General features: G+C 44.2%; 1 protein-coding gene across 1 annotated transcript in view; it reads right to left on the reverse strand.

Annotated features, from left to right (window-relative positions):
- Positions 1-2,373: 2,373 nt before the first annotated feature.
- Positions 2,374-21,097, reverse strand: part of LOC141318561 (uncharacterized) — a 35,620-nt gene continuing 16,896 nt past the window's right edge. Inside the window, exons 7-10 of the mRNA XM_073833204.1 lie at positions 20,537-20,710; positions 12,468-12,617; positions 3,029-3,075; positions 2,374-2,945 (exon numbers count right to left, since the gene is read on the reverse strand). Of these exons, the coding sequence (XP_073689305.1) occupies positions 2,374-2,945; positions 3,029-3,075; positions 12,468-12,617; positions 20,537-20,710 (943 nt within the window). The remainder of the gene's footprint in view (positions 2,946-3,028; positions 3,076-12,467; positions 12,618-20,536; positions 20,711-21,097) is intronic.

Consider the following 21,097-nt stretch of genomic DNA (forward strand, 5'->3'; position numbering starts at 1 on the left):
TTCAGCCTCACCTGTTAGATCCATTGCCCACTTTCTGGGATCGGAAGCCCGCTCTGCGGTTTCTTCCCCCCCGGGGAGAGGGCGCGGCGCTTCTCTTATCTTCCTCCGAGGAGGTTGATATAGAGGGCGTCGATGAGGAATCACCCCCTCATTCTCCCCAGTACGAGGAGCTTATAGAGGTGGTCACTCGTGCCATAGCCACTTTAAGACTAGACTGGCCGGCTGAGAGACAGACCGAACTGCAGCGAAGCAAGCTGGATGAACGCTTCCTGCGGTCTCGGCCACCACCTCTGCACAGGAGCCTTCCATTTTTCCCTGACCTCCACACAGAAGTCATGGGGAAAACCATACTCCTCGCGGCCCTACAGCCCCTCCGCTGCACACTATTCTAATGTGGCGGGGCTGTCTGAGCACGCGCATACGGCGATGCCCCGGGTTGAACAGACGCTTGCGAGCTATCTGTCCCCCGAAGCGGCATCGTCATTGAAGGCTCCAGCGCTGCCCTCCAGAGCTCTAAAAACTACTTCAGCTCTGGTGGGCAAAGGGTATGCGGCGGCAGGTCAGGCTGGTGCGTGTCTGCACACCATGGCGGTGTTACAGGCGTACCAAGCCGACCTGCTAAAAGAGTTGGACGAAGGCGAGGGGGCTCGGCCTGACGATACCTCCCTAAGGTCCCCACCGTTGCACCACGGCCTGTTGTACTGCAGGCTTTTCATCCTCCTCCCTTCCGGGAGCCCGGCCAGCAGAAGCTTAATTGTATGTGTCCAGTGCGAGCCAAGCCTTCCATAAGCCGGTGGATTGTGGATGCCATTTCCCTTTCATACGAGTCCTCTGGTCTCCCCTCACCATTGGGAGTCAAGGCTCACTCGACTCGGAGTATGTCTGCCTCTAAAGCCCTCCTTTCGGGCGTTTCTATTCAAGACATCTGCAACGCTGCGGGTTGGTCCACGCCCCTTACATTCACTAGGTTCTATGGCCTAGATCTTCCAGCCGCTCCTGGCTCTTTTGTTCTCTCGCCCTAATACGGCAGGGACATCCTCAGTATGGCGGCGTGGGCATTCTCGTTCCCAAAACGTTTCGACGCAGCGTAAGTTTGTCCAAAAATAAAGGGACTCAGAGCTTTATAAATTTTAATTAATTTTAATAGGAAAAATTGTTCATAAAAATTTTACAAATATTGAATACTATCATAAAACCTCCTCAACAGTTCAAAAGAATAATAAGAACATATTATTAGACAAAAAATATTGCATTAGTTTTTCTCTAACAGTAACATAACTGCACAAGAGAAAAAGTTTTTAAAATAGTTTGTCAATTTACTGTTGCAGTTTGTCAGTTTACTGTTTACAATTTGCTGTTATTCGATGGTTGAGATTACATTTGTGAGATGGACACACTCCCAGTATTTTTTAGTTCATCAGAGAAAAGGACAACAATGCATAGCCAGGTGCAATCTATGTGCGACGCCAAACAAGGAGAAATAGCACGAGTAACTCCTGGAAACACCTGGACTGATGCCACTAGCACTAAGCTAATGGAGAGAGCGGCAGAGTCGGAGTCGGAGAAGAGAAAGAAAAGCGGTGGACGAGTAAAGACAAGCAACACAAATTGAAAAAGTTGAACTAAAAACAACAAAATCTGTTTTTATTAAATCATAGTCTTTATATATTAAATGAATAAATACACAAAATATATTTGACTTAAATAGCCTTATTAACAGATTAACAAAACGACATAAAAAATGAGCCACATACGCTGCTGAGTTTGGTTAATTTTTGTGTAATTTTTGTGAATATAGATATATATTTTTTTTTGATTCATGCCGAATGAGAGAGGTAGGCTGCATGAGACGCAGTTTGCTTTCAGTTTCACTTTAAAGCAGCTTAATTCACTTTGGTTTGTTTAGCAACTTATATTCTTCATTCTTGTTTTGTTCTGAAAATCGTTTAAAATAGCCCATATGCTATATATTGTGTTTATTGTTTGTACATTATACCATTTCGCTTTTTTTTACCGGTGTTGTTTATTAATGTAATAATGTGGTTTGTACTTATCAGTGTTTAACCTAAACTACAACGTAACATTAATGTAGACCTACATAATTGTACCTAAATACGATTTTAGAATTTTATGCTATATAGACCTACCAAATTACCTTCCACTGGATCTATAATGAGCAGCAATAAACTACATTTTAACATTTTAGAATGTCTGTACTTCTGTGGATATTTTGATTAAAGTAACTCAAAAGTAACTCAAAAGTAGTGTAACTCATTACCATTGAGGTACATTAATATTGTAATGTAACTGTCATGACTGATCAGGCAGTAACTAATTACTTTTAAAATACAGTAATTGCTAATATATAATGTATTACATTTCAAAAGTAACTTGTCCAACACTGGTGTGTTTAATGTGACATAGAGACACTATAGAATCTGCATGTAGGTAAAATCCAGCGTGTAGTGTTTGAGTGAATGTGTGTGTGAATGTGTGTAAGTGTGTGAGTTTTTGTTTGTCAGAGACGCTGTAGAAGGACAGAGTGCTGTTCGACTCGTCCAGATAAACTCCTACTCTCTTACAGGAGCCTGAACCAGCAGATATCACAGTGGAGTTATTATTGTGACGGGCAATGAATCTGTGATTATAGCAGATCAGACTCCAGGAGTTCACATTACGTCCAAACACACTGTCATTACTCCTTCCTTTCCTCTTGATTTCTTTATATGACACTGATATTTCAGTCTCATCTCCACTCCATTCAGTCTCCCAGTAACAGCGTCCAGTCAGACTCTCAACACACAGAACCTGAGACCAATAATCAAATCTGTCTGGATGATCAGGATATGACTGTCGCTCTTTCACTCGTGTCGCCTTTTTGTTGTCCTCAGACAGAGTGAGGTATTTGTTTGCTGTGTTTGTATCCAGTGAGAGATCACAGGCATCTGAACACAAGACACACATTACAAGAGACACATTTACAACTAAAGAACAAACAAGAAAACTGTGTGTCTGTTTGTGGACTTACATTTGTGGAGCCCTGATGTGATCCTCAACTTGCCTCCATGATCCACACTAGAAAACAAACACAGAGTAATTCATCTAATAATAATAATAATAATAATAATAATATAATAACACAGACACAATGAGCACTTCGCTGCCCACTTGTCATGCCTTAACTTTGCACATTATAGTTTTGCTCTTCTCATGCTAGTAACTTGCATGTTAACAACATGCTAGTAACACCCTAGCAACCACATAGCAACACATTGGCAACCACCCTGCTTACCCTATCAACCACATAGCAACACCCTAGCAACCACCCCAGGTACCCTAGCAAGTACCTTAGCAACCTCATAGCAACACATCCCAAATGCCCTGGCAACCACATAGCAGCCCCCTAGCAACCACCCTAAGTATCCTAGCAACCACACAGCAACACCCTAGCAACATTCAGCAACACACAAACTTCTAAGCACTGCCCTGAAAGGTTATCAATAAAATACCTTAACTGCTGAACAGGTACATTATATTTCTCAGCAAGGAGTTGGCCACATATTTTTTGGGGGGATGTAATTAAAGCCACCTGTTCTTGCTGTTATTACAGAAACATGGCAAAAACTGAGGTAATTCATACATACACTCTCTGTCTCTCTTGTAAATGAACACTCAAAATTCATAAATTTATTAGTAATTTATAGTGTTGTCAAAAATATCGATATTTCGATAAATATCGATACTGAAATATCCGAACGATACCAATACTAATTTCCCGAAGTATCGATACTAGCCGAGCTGTCACTTTCACTTCTACACAAAGGCGAGTTTACAAACACCACACGTGACCGCGGTGCCTGTCTCGTCTCATTCAAGTGAAGCGAATAGAAAGGAGAGTGCGGCACCCCGCGACCGGCTTTGTTTGATAAAGAGCACAGCAGGAGTGCTATCTGGAAATATTTCGGATATGAAACAAACCAACATGGAAAGCCGAAGTACACAAGAAAGCCAATATATAAGAGTTGCTACAGAGCAGTGGTAACAAAAGGCGCTAACACCACTAATTTCGCAAAGCACCTGAAAGACAGACACCTGTATCTATATAAAGAAGAACTGTGCTCATTTTAACATTACTGAATCATTAAATAAGATTGCCTATTATTGTTGCTGATATGAGTGTTGTCCCATTTTTATTTATTTTTTTACCGTAGTTCGTTAATATAAACAGATCTTAGACGAGTAAATACTTTAACTGCGGTCAAATGTAAATTAACTGCGCTTATTTAACTTTATTAAAAAAAACAAAAAAAACATTACTTATATTCTGTGATTTGTCTTAATGTCTATCCAGTGAGCAACTGTGCATTGTTTTCGTGTGTGATGCACACTTGTTTGCTTGCGTGGATCGTTGATTATGAATCAGGCATTAAAATCTGTTCATCAAATAATGTTAATGTATTAACCAGCATTTATGAACGAGCAATGCATTTGTTACAGAATATTTGAATCTTTGATAACGATAGGTAATAAAAATACAACGGATCATGTTAGCACAGTCCAATAAAAAATATTAACAGATATAACTTTGGATTTTAATTGGTTAATGTATTAGTAAATTATAGATAAAATTAATTTTTAACTAAGATTAATAAATGTTTTGAAAGTATTTTTCATTGTTTATTAATGTTAACTAACAAATATATTTTACCATTAACTTAAGTTCTAAGGTTAGTTAGATAGTTTAGTTAATTGTGTGGTCTAAAAAGAAAAAGAAAAAGTTTACGACCTACACTACCAGTTGTATTTGAACAGCAAATAAAGCATGAAGCTCAAACTCAAATGAAGTTAAGAAGCTGAACAGGGCTGTAGCAGAGTACATATGCATATACATCATTGTCATGTTCTAGACTATATTTGTCATAATCCCGGTCTGTGTGTGTTCTGTGTCTGTGTTTTAAGGACTTTTGTTTTGTAGTGTTTGTGTCACGTTGGGAATGGTCTGGGTCCAGATGCAGGGTAAGTATATATTTAATAACAATTAAACACAAATAAACAAACAAAACAAAGGCCAACACGGCACACACGACAAGAACTGAGCAGGAGCAGGATAACACAGAGCTGGTGACACGAAACAGGAAACAATGCAGACTCACCAGGGTAGTGGAAGTGTGGAGATTATAAAGGCAATAGTGATTGTGAACAGCTGGGGAAGAACGGGTGACATAATCAGGACAGGTGAACAATCAGGGAAGTGCAGTGCAGGGAAGGGAAAGCAGCGACCCCAGGTGGCTGAGGGAAGACCCACAGCCCCGATCATGACAGTACCCCCTCCCTACGGAACGGCTTCCAGACGTTCCCAAAGTCTGGAGGGAGGAGGAACGGAGGAAGGCAACTCAGGGGGAGGGATGGCGGGCCAGGCCCGTGCAGCGGAGTCCCATGGACCGGCCTCGCCACCCGAGGAACGCGAGCCGGCCCCGCCTCTGGCGTCAGGAACAGAGATAGCGGTCTCCGGCGCGTCCGGCACAAAAATAGCGGTCTCCGGCGCGTCAGGCACAAAGATAGCGGCCACGTCCGCGTCAGGAACAGAGACGGCAGTCAGTGTCGCATCAGGAATAGAGACAGCGGTCACTTCCGCGTCAGGAACAGAGAGCGCGGTCGCCTCCGCGTCAGGAACAGAGAGCGTAGTCGTCTCCGCGTCAGGAACAGCGAGCGCAGTCGCCTCCGCGTCAGGAACAGCAAACGCAGTCGCCTCCGCGTTAGGAACAGAGAGCGCAGCCGCCTCCGCGTCAGGAACAGAGAGCGTGGTCGCCTCCGCGTCAGGAACAGAGAGCGCGGCCGCCTCCGCGTCAGGAACAGAGCGCGCGGCCGCCTCCGCGTCAGGAACAGAGAGCACGGCCGTCTCCGCGTCAGGAACAGAGATAGCGGCCGCCTCCACGTCAGGAACAGAGAGCGCGGCCGCCTCCGCGTCAGGAACAGAAAGCGCGGTGAGGGCCGCGTCAGGAACAGAAACAGCGGTCGTCTCCGCGTCAGGAACAGAGAGCGCAGCCGCCTCCGCATCAGGAACAGAGAGCGCAGTCGCCTCCGCATCAGGAACAGAGAGCGCGGTCGCCTCCGCGTCAGGAACAGAGAGCGCGGCCGCCTCCGCGTCAGGAATAGAGAGCGCGGCCGCCTCCGCGTCAGGAACAGAGATAGCGGCCGCCTCCGCGTCAGGAACAGAGAGCGCAGCCGCCTCCGCGTCAGGAACAGAAAGCGAGGTGAGGGCCGCGTCAGGAACAGAAACAGCGGTCGTCTCCGCGTCATGAACAGAAACAGCGGTCGCCTCCACGTCAGGAACAGAAAGCGCGGAGAGGGCCGCATCAGGAACAGAAACAGCGGTCGTCTCCGCGTCAGGAACAGAAAGCGCAGTGAGGGCCGCGTCAGGAGCAGAAACAGCGGTCGTCTCCGCGTCAGGAACAGAGAGCGCAGCCGCTTCCGCGTCAGGAACAGAGAGCGCAGTCGCCTCCGCGTCAGGAACAGAGAGCGCGGTCGCCTCCACGCCAGGAACAGAGAGCGTGGCCGCCTCCGCGTCAGGAACAGAAAGCGCGGAGAGGGCCGCATCAGGAACAGAAACAGCGGTCGCCTCCGCGTCAGGAACAGAAAGCGCGGTGAGGGCCGCGTCAGGAACAGAAACAGCGGTCGTCTCCGCGTCATGAACAGAAACAGCGGTCGTCTCCGCGTCAAGAACAGAAACAGTGGTCGCCTCTGCGTCAGGAACAGAGGTCTTGGTCTCCGGCGCGTCAGGCACGGAGATAGCGGACACCGCCGCGTCAGGCACGGAGATAGCGGACAACACCGCCACGTCCGGAACAGAGAGCACGGTCACGGCCACCTCAGGCACGGAGACAGCGGACACCGCCTCGTCAGGAATGGAGATGGGGTTCACCGCCGCGTCAGGAACAGAGGGCGCGGTCACCTGCGCGTCAGGAACGGAGACAACGGACACTTCCGCCTTCCCACGGAAGAGCCACTCCGCCCCCACCGCAAAGCGGGAACGCAGGTAGATGTGAATCACCTCGAGCGGCCGACGCCGCCTCTGCCTCCTCGGAGAAAAAATTACTCCCCGCTGGACCCATCTGTGGAGTCTGCATTCTGTCACGTTGGGAATGGTCTGGGTCCAGATGCAGGGTAAGTATATATTTAATAACAATTAAACACAAATAAACAAACAAAACAAAGGCCAACACGGCACACACGACAAGAACTGAGCAGGAACAGGATAACACAGAGCTGGTGACACGAAACAGGAAACAATGCAGACTTACCAGGGTAGTGGAAGTGTGGCGATTATAAAGACAATAGTGATTGTGAACAGCTGGGGAAGAACGGGTGACATAATCAGGACAGGTGAACAATCAGGGAAGTGCAGTGCAGGGAAGGGAAAACAGCGACCCCAGGTGGCTGAGGGAAGACCCACAGCCCCGATCATGACAGTTTGTGTGTCATTGTTTACTGCTTCCCTGCCTCTGTGCTTCCTCATTTGTTGTCATGGACACTCATTGCACCACACCCACTCCCCTCTTAGTTTCTATGGTTACCAATTAGTGCATTACCTCTGTCTTGTGTATAAATAGTCCTTGTGTTTCCTCTGTGGTTTGTCAGTTGTTAAATGTGTAATGGTTGTCTCTGCCCTTGTCTGAGTACCTGTTCCCTCTGGATTTTATTGTTTTGTCACGGATTCCCAATAAACTACTGTATCTAGATCCTCTTTCGCCTTGTATCTTCCAGCAACGTTACAGAACAACTGACCAAAAATGGATCTAGCAGGAAGTTTGATCAACCCCGTAAGTGTGCTCTGCAGTTTGTCAGATATAGCCATATGGCACCGTGTGATGATACCATGCTGAAGGAGGTTTTCTGGAGTGGACTCGACCCAGAAATCAGTTTCAACTTACCTGAAGAAGACCCCAGTTGGACTCTCACACAATTCATCAACTTCGTCATGTCACATTGTAAATCTTGGTTTACTGTGGGTATGGCAGCCCCTCCAGAGCCTGTTCACAAGATGGTCGTCCTTCCCGAGTCTCCTCACAAGATGTCTGCTAGCCCAGAGCCCCTTCACAAGATGGCTACCATCCAAAAGCCTGTTCACAAGATGGCCGCCCTTCCCGAGTCTGTTCACAAGATGGCCACCCTTCCCGAGTCTGTTCACAAGATGGCCGCCGTCCCAAAGCCCGTTCATAAGATGGCTTCCGTTCCTGAGTTCCCGGTCAGGATGGCCGCCACGCCAGAGCCTGCTGCAAAGATGGCCACCACGCCAGAGCCTGCTGCAAAGATGGCCGCCACGCCAGAGCCTGCTGCAAAGATGGCCGCCACGCCAGAGCCTGCTGCAAAGATGGCCGCCACGCCAGAGCCTGCTGCAAAGATGGCTGCCACGCCAGAGCCTGCTGCAAAGATGACCGCCACGCCACAGCCTGTCGCAAAGATGGCCGCCGCCATGCCAGAGCGTGCACCAAGATGGCCACCATGCCCAAGCCTGCACCCAAGATGACCGCCATGCCCGAAATTACTAATGAAATGGTGGTTGCTACATCACACCCTCACATTCTCGGGACTTATCAGAGGCTAATATCAAGCTTGGAGGACCCACCACTGCTGTCAGCTCGATCAGTCGGTCTCTTACTATCAGCACCAGCCAAGCCAGCGACTGTTAATGCTACATCAGCCAAACCAGCATCTGCTAAAACTAGGGGTGTAAATATTAATCGATTCATATCGATGCATCGATTATGCAGCCGCCGATTCAATGCATCGATTCGTCCGCAAGAATATCGATTAATGTGTTTATTTTGCCGCCTGTTTGTTCACTTGTCTATTTTTAGAATCCGTTCCGACCTTTCTTTTACTGTCTATGGCTCCGACGTATTAAGCGTACTACCTACTCCTAAGCTGCGGGTGGCACTAACCTCACTGTCTTCTTCTTCACACGCGTTACTTTCGTTTCACAGTCCATCTATGATGTTGTTCATGTTCACAGACCTCACATTGTTGTCTGACTTTCAAGAGCGATGATTTTGAACTGATTTTGTGGAGTAGTATTCTATTTGCAGTTCATCTACTGCAGAGGATGTGTGACCATTACCTCTTAATAAGATGCAAATTGTATTTTCAAAATGTAACCAATTTTGTATGAAAGAAACTTTTTTTTAAACGGTGAATAGGCTAATTGGCCATAGTAGACCTGCACTATAAGTTTTTTTTTTATTATTATTATTACAATTTATCTGATTGCACTTTGTAGATGCAGTAACTTATATTTGTTGTTCTATTTGCAGTGCATTGAGCACAACTGCTTTAGTGGAACATACACATTATGTGAATAGAATACTGTTTCTGTATTCTCAATAAAAGGCAAATTATTTACTATTTTTGTTGATTTATTTGAAACTTAATAGATATCATGTAAAAATATCTAATATTGAATCGAATCGGATCGAATCGCATCGTATCACAGGGAATTCTGAAGTATCGAAAATAATCGAATCGTTGGCTTAAGAAATCGGTATCGTATCGAATCGTCTTGAAGGCTCCGATTTACACCCCTAGCTAAAACTACGTCAGCCAAGGCAGCAACTATACCAGTCACGTCCAGTCAAGTCATAGCTTTCCAAGCCACACCAAATCAAGTCCAGTCAAGTCATAGCTTCCCAAGCCACATCAAATCAAGTCACACCTGTTCCTTCACTCCCAAGCCACGCAGAGCCAACACTCCCAAGCCACGCAGAGCCAACGCTCCCAAGCCACATGCCCACAAACCCGATGGGCCTTCCATTAACCACCGTACTGCCCACGATGGCCATCGCCATTTTGAGTGTGTGGGCTGCACACTGCATCTCAGAGGCCTCATCTGTCCACATGTCCGCTGCGCCTATACCTCTTTCGGATGTGGCGTGCATAGCGGAGTTCCCTGCTCTGCCAGCTCCGCCAAGGCTCCCTGCTCTGCCTGCTCCGCCTAGGCTCCCTGTCTGCCCTGTCACGGCTATGGAGGCAGCATGTTCCCATGAACTCTCAGCTTCTCTCCTTGCTCTGTCTGTCTCCTCTGTCTCTGCTCTCCCCAGCTCCCAGTCCATGACGCGGCTGTCTATCCCGCCCTGGAGGGCTTCTGTGCCTCCTGTTCCACCCTGGAGGACTCCTGCGCCTCCTGTTCCGCCCTGGAGGACTTCTGTGCCTCCCATTCCACCCTGGAGGGCTCCTGCTCTGTCTGCTCCGTCCTGGTGGGCTCCTGCTCCGTCTGCACCGCCCTGGTGGGCTTCTGCTCCGCCCTGGTGGTCTCCTGCTCCTTCTGCTCTGCCCTGGTGGGCTCCTGCTCCTTCTGCTCTGCCCTGGTGGGCTCCTGCTCCTTCTGCTCCGCCCTGGTGGGCTCCTGCTCCTTCTGCTCCGCCCTGGGGCGCTCCTGCTCCATCTGCTCTGCCCTGGTGGGCTTCTACTCTGCCCTGGTGGGCTTTTGCTCCTTCTGCTCTGCCCCGGTGGGCTTCTGCATCACCCTGGTGGGCCCCTGATCCATCTGGCCGCCTCTGCCCTGGTGTCTCGGTCCCCTGTTTGTCTTACTTCATGGACCTGGCCCTCCAGCCCGCCCCCTGTTCTGCCTAAGCTCCCCCCCCCCCCCCGGACTTGCGTTTGGAGCGTCTGGAAGGCGCTCCTTTGAGGGGGGGCTATGTCATAATCCCGGTCTGTGTGTGTTCTGTGTCTGTGTTTTAAGGACTTTTGTTTTGTAGTTTGTGTCTCATTGTTTACTGCTTCCCTGCCTCTGTGCTTCCTCATTTGTTGTCATGGACACTCCTTGCACTACACCCACTCCCCTGTTAGTTTCTATGGTTACCAATTAGTTCATTACCTCTGTCTTGTGTATAAATAGTCCTTGCGTTTCCTCTGTGGTTTGTCAGTTGTTAAATGTGTAATGGTTGTCTCTGCCCTTGTCTGAGTTCCTGTTCCCTCTGGATTTTATTGTCTTGTCATGGATTCCCAATAAACTACTGCATCTAGATTCTCTTTCGCCTTGTATCTTCCAGCAACGTTACAATATTTATCTTTAAATTATTATTTTTTTTTTAATATTGTGGCAGTTTTTTTCTCTGTGGTATCGAAATTGGAACGAATATCGATATTTTTCAAGGTATCGTATCGAAGTTAGAAATTCCAGTATCGTGACAACACTAGTAATTTATATTATATTTTTGTTGGGTTTTTTTTGTTTGTTTTTATGTTTTCCGTTGTTTATTCTTATGTGATTTCAAGGGCTGTTTGTCTTCATGAATAAGAGATACAAGGGAATGTTTACTGGAAACTCAAGGTTTATAGGATGTTGTTGTGAGTCAGTTTGGCATAACTACATGTTGGGTTTGTGTTCTTCAGATGAAGTCTGAGAATTGAGACATACACAACTAAGATTATTTAATAAACTCTGCTCCTTTTTTATCATCATCACTTCATCCCCTGCTTCTGCTCTTCACTAGCTTTTTCCTTAGTCAGCTTATAGGGTTTTGGGTATTTTGGGTACTAGACAATTATGGCGCTTTTCCACTACACAGTACCAGCTCGCCTCGGCTCGACTCGGCTCTGTTTGGTTTTCCACTGTGTAAAAGTTGTACCTGTACCTCCACAATAGTACCTGGTTGTCATAGCGACGCTGCAGGAAACTGCTATGACGTAATCTTCTACGCGACACACACCCGCTGTCTGCACCTCCTCGTTTGACCACGGCGTATTCTTCCGAGTTGCCATAATATGTAATGGATTGGATATGTCACGCAATCTCTGGCCAAACTTTTTAAAAATGGCGGGGTTATTCTGGATACTATTGCTGGCGCGTGCAATGATGACGCAGTGAATAGTGACGATTCTCTCTGACCAATTAGCAGTCTGCTGTGTTTTCACGTCACATTTTAGTATCAGCTACGCCTCAGCTCGCTTGGAACCTCGCCGGAGGTGGTACGAAAAAAAGTACCTGGAAGTCGGTACAGGTACAACTTTTACACAGTGGAAAACCAAACAGAGCCGAGGCGAGCTGGTACTGTGTAGTGGAAAAGCGCCATTAGACTACTCTGTTACTGGACAAACTAATATCATCAGACGGGATCTGGCATCCGTGGCTGGATATTAATTGTCTAGGCATGGGGACAGCGATCTAACTTCAGGCAACCTCAGTTGTGTTCTTCAGCGGCCACATTAAACCTTGTTGTAGCCTACAGTATATATTATACTCTTTATATACTCTTTATTTATTTATTTATTTTAAACCTTGCATGTTATCATTCTGTTTTAAACACTGTTCTTGCATTCGAATTAAGCACAGTCTATTGCTGCGCACATCCTGCAATATCGAAAAAATACAGCAATACAGAAACAGCTGTATCGATATACATGTCGTCAAGTACCTGTGACAATACACTGTCATATAGATTTATCAAACACAGCTATACTGCTCAACTTACTTGAGTTTTTCCAGGTGGTTGAGCAGTTTCACTCCTGATTCTCCTGGGTGATTGTAGCTCAGATCCAGCTCTCTCAGGTGTGAGGGGTTTGAACTCAGAGCTGATATCAGAGCAGCACAACCTTCTGCTGTCACCATACAGCCTGATAATCTAAAACAGAAATTGTTCATGTTAGTGTGCTTCATTTTTAGAGAAATACAGTACAATATACAATACAATAATAACTAATAGGATTCTTCAGCTGGCAGTCTGTGGGAGAAATCTACAGATCTTGATTTTAACAAATGTGTGCTGATGCCTGACACTAGATAATCTTTAACACTTATCCGTGAAAGCACTCCGTGAAAGTGCAGTGCTTGAAGTATCCTAAAATATAGAAGTGCACTTCTATATTTTAGCCTTTTGCATACCAACACTTTTTTTTGTGCGTACCGACTCTTCTGACATGTTGCCTGTACTAATAGTCAAATCGTCAGTGTCTGGGGGATTAGAAGTGACAATATATAAATCACACTACCAGGAGGGTCACCCCAAATCACGTGAATGAATGCAAGTAGAGTCGGTCTACTTCTCATGAAAGTGCGTATCAATAGCACAATTTTCCAGTAGCCCCTCACTGCAGAACACAAGATCCAGGGGGCAAGCTTGGATCCACATCTAGGGTGTGGAGATTGGTAGGTTTGATGTGGAGATGGGTGGGTTCAGGGATATGTAAGGTGGGAGGAGTTGGATCTGGATCCAACCTTGTCCCCTGGATCTTGTGTTCTGCAGTGAGCACCATCTTCGATTTTCTGTTTCTATTTGGCTTAGGCTACTATTTATAAGCAGAAATTTACTTTGGTGTATGATACACAATGGGTACGATTAGGGGTGCAGGGTTGATGCATTTAATAAGCATGCAAAAACTACTTATTATATGAAAGTCAAACACATGAGTATTATATGCACACCAAATTCAATGTCAGCGTATGAATAGCACACCAAATAGAAACAGAAAATCATGCTATTGATACACATTTTCATGAGACTGGGCTCACCATAAAATACTGAAATATCAAGGATCCAGTCAATGAAAGCATTCAAACAGCAAGCTTAAAACAGCGCTAATGCATAGAATAGTAACTTGCATTTAACCTGCATTTAGATGCCGGTAAATTATTCTTTCCGCCGTGTACTTGGCTTAAAAGCAGGAGTGTTTTATAATGAATGCTGGCTAAAGGTGTTTTAGATTAATCAGTGGTCAGAGGTTTAGTGATTCTGAATATATAGTAGTAACAATCAGGTACAGTCAGGACTAATTTGTATGGTGTGTGTGGTGTGGTGCTGCAGTCATCAAAAGTCTAACTATAGCCGTGATACATTGTGGTTTATATACATTTTAGGGGGCAGTGCTTAAAATGGAGACAAAGCACCTGGGTATAGCAATCTGCCCCATTTTACCAATCCTAATCCAATCAGCATATCTAGTCAAAGAAGCTATTAAAGAGGAAAAGGTGAGAGACTCAGTATCTGACTCATTTGACTTACAATAAAGAAAACAGGAACTGGCTGAAACCACTTGCTACAAACTTTGCTCAAGAGAATCATTTGTCTGACGTCATCATATTTACCTTAAATTCTGAATACAATGTACTTTACCTTAGTTTTTCATTTAATGCTATGTCAGGGCACAGGATCAGCAGATCTTAAACAGATTCTTAAATTTGTAATCCCACAATGGTCAAGAAATCTGAACACATAACCTCCAAATCTGCTACCATTACAAAAAAATAAGTTTATTCAAGTGAGCTATTAGTATACTTCTTTTTAAAATAGAAAAGTATACTTTCAGTCTACTTTTTATGCACTTCTTCACATGTAATGTAACACAATAGTGAGACATAAAACAGCATCAAAACCATAGATATGTAAAACTGTGTAATGTTAAGAAATAAAATGTCGACCCATGAAGAGGTAATAATGACTGTCAAGCTTTGGATCGATGTTTTGATTATCCTGAATAGTCTATTTTTTAGCTTTTTGTTCAAAATATTGTTGAATTATTTATTTTTTATTTATGAAGCTTACACACATTCAAGTGTTTATAAAAAAGAATGCATGAAGATAGAATTAAATGTTTTTTGTTTGTTTACAAGCAGATACACTGTCCTTTCGGTAACACTTTCTATGAAGCCTGTATTTATAATACATTATAAGGGTATTCTTAAGGCATTATACTAAATTTATAATGCATTATAAACAACCTTATAATATGTTGTATCGTCTTATGAGTATTCATAAGAACAGTTTTAATGTATTATAATGTTTTATGTTTTAATGTTTTACTTATTATTATTATTATTATTATTATTATTTGTGGTTATAGCTTTTAAGAGTATGATTACCTCCTCCATAGTTATAACGTATTATAAGTCTCATATCTTGCCATCTTTCTCATGTCACTTTACTTAAAGCTTACAAAGACCACTTATAAGTAATTATAATAATATTTCCCAAAGATCCCTAAGATCAGGCATCAGATCAGATGAATGTGTAATGACACATTTGTTTTATCAGTTTGATTATTTTGATGATACCCTTTAGACAGCTTTTGATAAGTAACTGCAACTCCATGTCAGCTAGCAGTAATTATTAGTAGTAGTAGTACGCAAAATATATGCTAACACTGTATTTTGATAGTTCCCCAAATGACAAACTGATTATAAGTAACTTTGCAAGTACATGAACCTTCTACCTAGCCTAACCTTAACCTAAGTCTACTACTACTCTAAGGAGTGTTAGTTGACAAGTTGTAGTTGAAAAGTTGCTTATAGTCAGTAGAATAAGGGGACCATCAAAATAAAACATAATATAAATGAAAAGAATAAATGTAATATGATATAGTCCATTATAAATTAGATAGATTAAATAGCATCCATTGTGTGTTATAAATAATCATAATCTTAAAAGTTATAACCTCAAATACTCAAGTATTATAATGTATTATAATTGTTGTTATGAGTATTAATGAGATGATATAACATATTATAAGTTGTATTATAATGCATTATGCATTCATTATAATGCCTTATAAATACCCTCATAATGTATTATAAATAGGGGCTTAATAGAAAGTGTTACCGTTCTTTCTTTTGATGTTTTGTATGTTCAGATATTAATAAAGCATGTATATGCAAATAAATACCTAAATAGGGACATAGTAGTATACTTAAAGTATGATGTAAATTTCACTTAAAGAAAACTTACCAGTATTCTTGCAGTATAAACTACTAAACAAGTATCTTACTGAGACTATACTTCAAAGTGTACTAAAATGCATAAAAAATCATTAAATTAGTAAACTATTATTATACCTATAAGGTTACTTTTATTAGTATACGTGCAGTACAAACTAAAAACATAGATGTAAAGTAGTTTATTGTAGAGTATTGAAATAGTACCCTTAAAAGTATATGACTAGTACACTTATATTTGTGTACTTACTACATAAAGTATACTTAAAAATATCCTTGGAATTTACTTAAGTTTACTTAATAAAATAAACTTGAAGTATACTTATTTTAATGGTAAGGGTAGCAACAGCACACATGCATGAGCTAATTAGCTATTTCAGCAACTTCACAGTTACTGCACGATTTTAGCAATTCTATAAGATCATTGCCAATCATACTGTGCAACATGGATCTAATAAACTTGGGTATGACATCCATGTAGATTTTTACGATGATGACACCCATTGACTCGTAAGCTATAAAGCACTTTACTATGGAAGTATAAAACATCATCAGCATGCACTAGTAGTAAACTAAAAGAGGATAATGAATTACACTTTGGCAATTGTAGTTTTTATGTGTGCTGAAAAAACGTGGTGAAAGAGCTTGAGGAGTATTGCATTGCAGCCAAATCAATGCAGTGTTTCGGGCTTAAAGGCTTTAAAAGGCTTAAATATCCAAAAAACCTCTAGAACAGTGTTATATTTTGTTGACTTGTGTACTTACAATATTTAAATCTTTTTTTTTTAATCTTAAATTTTATCTAATGTAATAGATAATGAGGTCATGCACACTTGATTTATTATTAACAGTAATAAAAGCTTCAAACAATATATTTAAAAAAATAATTGCATGCCATTGAGCAACACACGCCATCCAGCATTTATTAATATCATATTCTAATTTCGATGGAGCTTACTAAAGTGTGCAACAAGTGCATGTGGTGCCAGAAAGCTCTTGGATTTCTTCAAAAATATTTTGATTTGTGCTTTGATGATAAACTAAGGTATTACGGATTTGGAGTGACATGAGGGTGAGTAATTAATGACAGAATTTGGGTGAACTATCTCTTTAATGCTCAGAGAGCAAACACATGATACAAAGCAAATGTTATTTACAATTAAAGTGCTAAAATCTAATAATTACACAAAAATATGTTTAGCCATTCCCAACTGCCACTAACTGAGTTTAAGAAAACTGTTTTACATCTAAGATTTTAGATTAGGATTAGGCCGCATGCTGACATAAATTTGTGTATCATCAGCATAACAATGAAACCCCAGACCAAACTTTCAAACAAGAATGTAACAATTCATGATATGATTTTCACATTTCTCTATAAAATGTACATATGTAAAATAACAAAGCTAAATTGAAATTTTAAAACAAATCCCAAATAAATTAAATAATAAAAGAAATCTCTTCATATAAACAAACTAAGGCTTTGCCTTTGCTCTTTCCATTTAAAATTAGGCAACCACTGTATTTTAATCACGATTCAAAAGTTCTTTGTCAGCGTTTTCTTGGTTACTGCTGTAAACAAGGAAGTGCTGCCTTTATAAACATTACTTTAATATGCATTATATACAGGCAAGATGAAAAGAAGATGTCTTGGTTACGTACGTAACCCTCGTTCTTGACGACATTAGAGGATTACCTGGGAGCCCCAACCATCTCCAGTTAAGAAAAAACACCAATGAAATTTGGCTAGTGGATTTTACATAATGCACCACTCTCTGTGCACATGGTTATAAGGAGGCGCAGATGCATCCACTCATTCGATTTTTCACTGAGGAGCCGATATAGACTCCCTAGCCACCAGCGATGGTTTGAGATTGTGGCAACAGGAGATAACATCTCCGCTCCCTCCATCAGGGATGGAGGGTTAAGTACGTAACCGAGACGTTCCCTCTCTGTCGGACACTGTCGGAGTTATGTCGTGATGACATTAGGGGTCTATGGAAAATGCCACAACCTGAACCCTGTCACAACCCTAGGCATTGCAAATGTTGAAAAGCAACGCATGTCAGACAAATGCTGTGCCAAGGTCGTAAACCCTCCCACCACCCCAGCACGAATTTGCTGTCCTGGGTACCCACAGGGACCAGAGGTGAGTATACTGCTGCTGGTGAAAGCCAAGCCGTTGTTCCTTTCACCCAGAATACTTGCCAGAAGGCATTTCAACCTTCAGTGAAGGACGGCTTCAAAGTCTTTCCTATTTGTAGTTACAGCTTGCTTGTAGCTGTGGGGAAGCAAACCTTCCAGAGAACGGTGCTACGGAAGCCACATCCTGCCCGCAGGGAGGTGACATGTGGAGACTCAGATATGGACTGACCCAGACCTGGGGCAGTACTACATTTGTCATACCTGAGTGTAGGGATGGAGCGACTGCCGGCAGAGACTGACAAGAGTGGTCTGTCAAAGGGAAGACACAGGTTTGCAGAGTGGGAAACCTTGCCATGGAAAAATACACATATTGAAAGGCCCGCAGGGAATGAAGCCATATGGACTCCTAGCCCAGTACAAGGGCTGACCGGAGACTCGTGGTAAGCTAACACCAATACTGGGCCTGGCATCAGACTGCTCCACCCAGTCTGACTGCAGATGGTGCTGGAAAAACTCCCCCAGATTTCGCCGTCTGAGGAACTTACTAGAGGAGAAAGAAAGGCGCTCGTATCCCCAGGTGAGGGGGAATGAGGGGTAACTTACCTGTTACACAACACACGGAAAGAAATTGGCTCAATGCGGAGATTGTAAAATGTGTTTGGTGTCACCCAGCCCGCAGCTCTACAGATGTCTGTCAGAGAGGCGCCGTGTGCCAGCACGCAGGACGAGTGCTCGTTTTGGGCCAGTGGGCCAACCTCTGCTTGGAGACAGCCTACCCTTTCTGCTGACCTCCGTAGCAGACAGAGAGCTGCTCAAAGCATCTGAATCTCTGGGTGCGGTCCACGTACATGCACAATGCCCTCCAAGGGCAGCGCTTGCAGGTTCACCACCTGATCTCGGAAATAAGTGGTGGGAACCTTGAGCACGTATCTAGGCCGGGATCTCAGGACAATGTGAGAGTAGACCGGCCCAAACACAAGGCACACTTCGTTACCGAAAATGCCTGGAGGTCCCAGACCCTCTGATGGAAGTGATATATATATATATATATATAATGTGACGAGTCGGCTGCCTCCCCCTAATTATCATCACCACCCCGTCTCTTATTTGCCGCCCTTCTCCAGGCTCCCGAAGGGAGTGGGCGTGTATGGGAGAGGAGGGGCGCGAAAACATCCCGGGCTGGCGTCGTGTGATGAGGAGCACCTGAATGGAATGAAGCCTCATCATCGCTGTTTAAATGCCGAGCGTGACTCTCCTCAGGAGACCAGTCTCTCCCCTGTGCATGCACGCTGGTGTCCTCGTGGGTCCAGGAAGAGGTGAAGAGGGTACCAGTGCCGCCAGGAAGACAAGCTGCTGGACTCCGTGGGTCCGGATGAGGACCGCACCCATTACGGCTGACGGGCCAGGATGCCGGGCCGTTTCATCCCCCCAGAAGTGCCGCATAGGAGGACGATGCCGCTAAGGAAGCCGCCACCCCTCACACCCTGGACCTGAGCGGGGGAGCGTGTGCGGCCGCCAGACTCTGCCCCTTGTCTGGACCCTTCCTTACTGAACACTTCCCCTCCTTCACGGAACCCCCAGCAATCGAGGACACCAGATCCCCTATTTATTTTGGACACTTTTTACCCCCTTGGACACTTGTTTTATTTTATTATGTTTAATAAAAGCCTCTCTGAGGCCTGACGCCACACCCACTGTGTCTGTCGTTTGCTCCTCCCGCCACAGTGGTGGAGAATGCGGGCAAGGCAGAGCTTAGACAGCGCAGTGGGCAACACCTGATGACGTCATCCCCTCTCACTCGCAAAAGTTTGTGAAAACCCAGACGGGGACGGAGAAATGACGGAGACGGCCTCCCAGCCGCAAAAGGGGTAAGAGTCACTTAACCTGCGGTTGGTTGAGGCTGTCGACTAAATGCCGGTTTTTCTGTCCCTGTTCTGGTGCGCTGCGAGAGGGAGCGTTGCCTTGGAGAGGAACGGGAGGACAAGAGGACAGGGATGTCTCTTCGGCTGCCTCCCCCCTAATTATCATCACCACCCCATCCCTTATTCGCCGCCCTTCTCCAGGCTCCCGACGGAAGTGGGTGTGTATGGGAGAGGAGGGGCGCGAAAACATCCCGGGCTGGCGGCGTGTGATGAGGAGCACCTGAATGGAATGAAGCCTCATCACCGCCGCTGTTAAAATGCCGAGCGCGCCTCTCCTCAGGAGACCAGTCTCTCCCCCGTGCATGCACGCTGGTGTCCTCGTGGGTCCAGGAAGGGGTGAAGAGGGAACCAGCGCTGCCAGGAAGACGAGCTTCCGGACCCGTGGGACCGCACCCGTTATGGCTGATGAACCAGGATGCCGGGTCGTTTCATCCCCCCAGAAGTGCCGCGTAGGCAGAGAAGGACGATGCCGCGAAGGAAGACGCTGCCCCTCGCGCCCCGGACCTGACCCCGACATACATATTAAAAACAATCAGTGAAATAAGATTAAACCATTCAAACAAGCACCAGTACCTTTCAAGAAGGACACTATAACAGAACTGGTGACTCTAAGGTGGTTGTTTGTGAAATACCAGTAGTTCTGCTGCTTCTGTATGCTGTCACATGTCTGGATGATTAGACAGTTGCATTAATGAATTGTACCCAATAAAGCGGCCAGTGAATGTACATGTATATGTTACAAAGAACATTTAAATACCCCATTAATTACCTCAGTATGTTGAGTTGACAGTTTGGATTTTGCAGTCCAGCACACAGCCGTTTCAGTCCTGAATCCTGCAGGTCATTGTTACTCAGGTCCAGCTCTCTCAGAGAAGAGTTTGATGATTGTAAAACTGAAGCCATTGTTTCACAGTGTTGATCAGTGATATTACAGATAGCCAATCTAAATAGTGTAATGAGAAATCATTAATTACATACACACTGCTGACTTATCTGTTTTAGGTTTTCATAGTGTTTTCAAGTCTTTAGGAATGTTTGAGTTCATGTGGCACTGCACAGACCAGTCAGCGAGAGTTGCCGATTGCAGTCGAGGGCAGACTTATCTAATATAAAAGGCCATGAGGTCATGCACACTTGATTTATCTTGTTATGTATTTTATTAGACAGGTGAGCAAATCCTTGGATACATGTATAGACAGAAAACAAATCTCCTTTATATAGCTCAACACTGTATTGTCTTAATTTGTTCAATCTCATTTTCTTGATTTACCATGAATACCATGTTTTTACCATGCATCAGAAAGACATAGCAAAATCATACACAATTTTA

Source organism: Garra rufa, chromosome 1 (assembly GCF_049309525.1).
Source record: "Garra rufa chromosome 1, GarRuf1.0, whole genome shotgun sequence".
Lineage (NCBI taxonomy): Eukaryota > Metazoa > Chordata > Actinopteri > Cypriniformes > Cyprinidae > Garra > Garra rufa.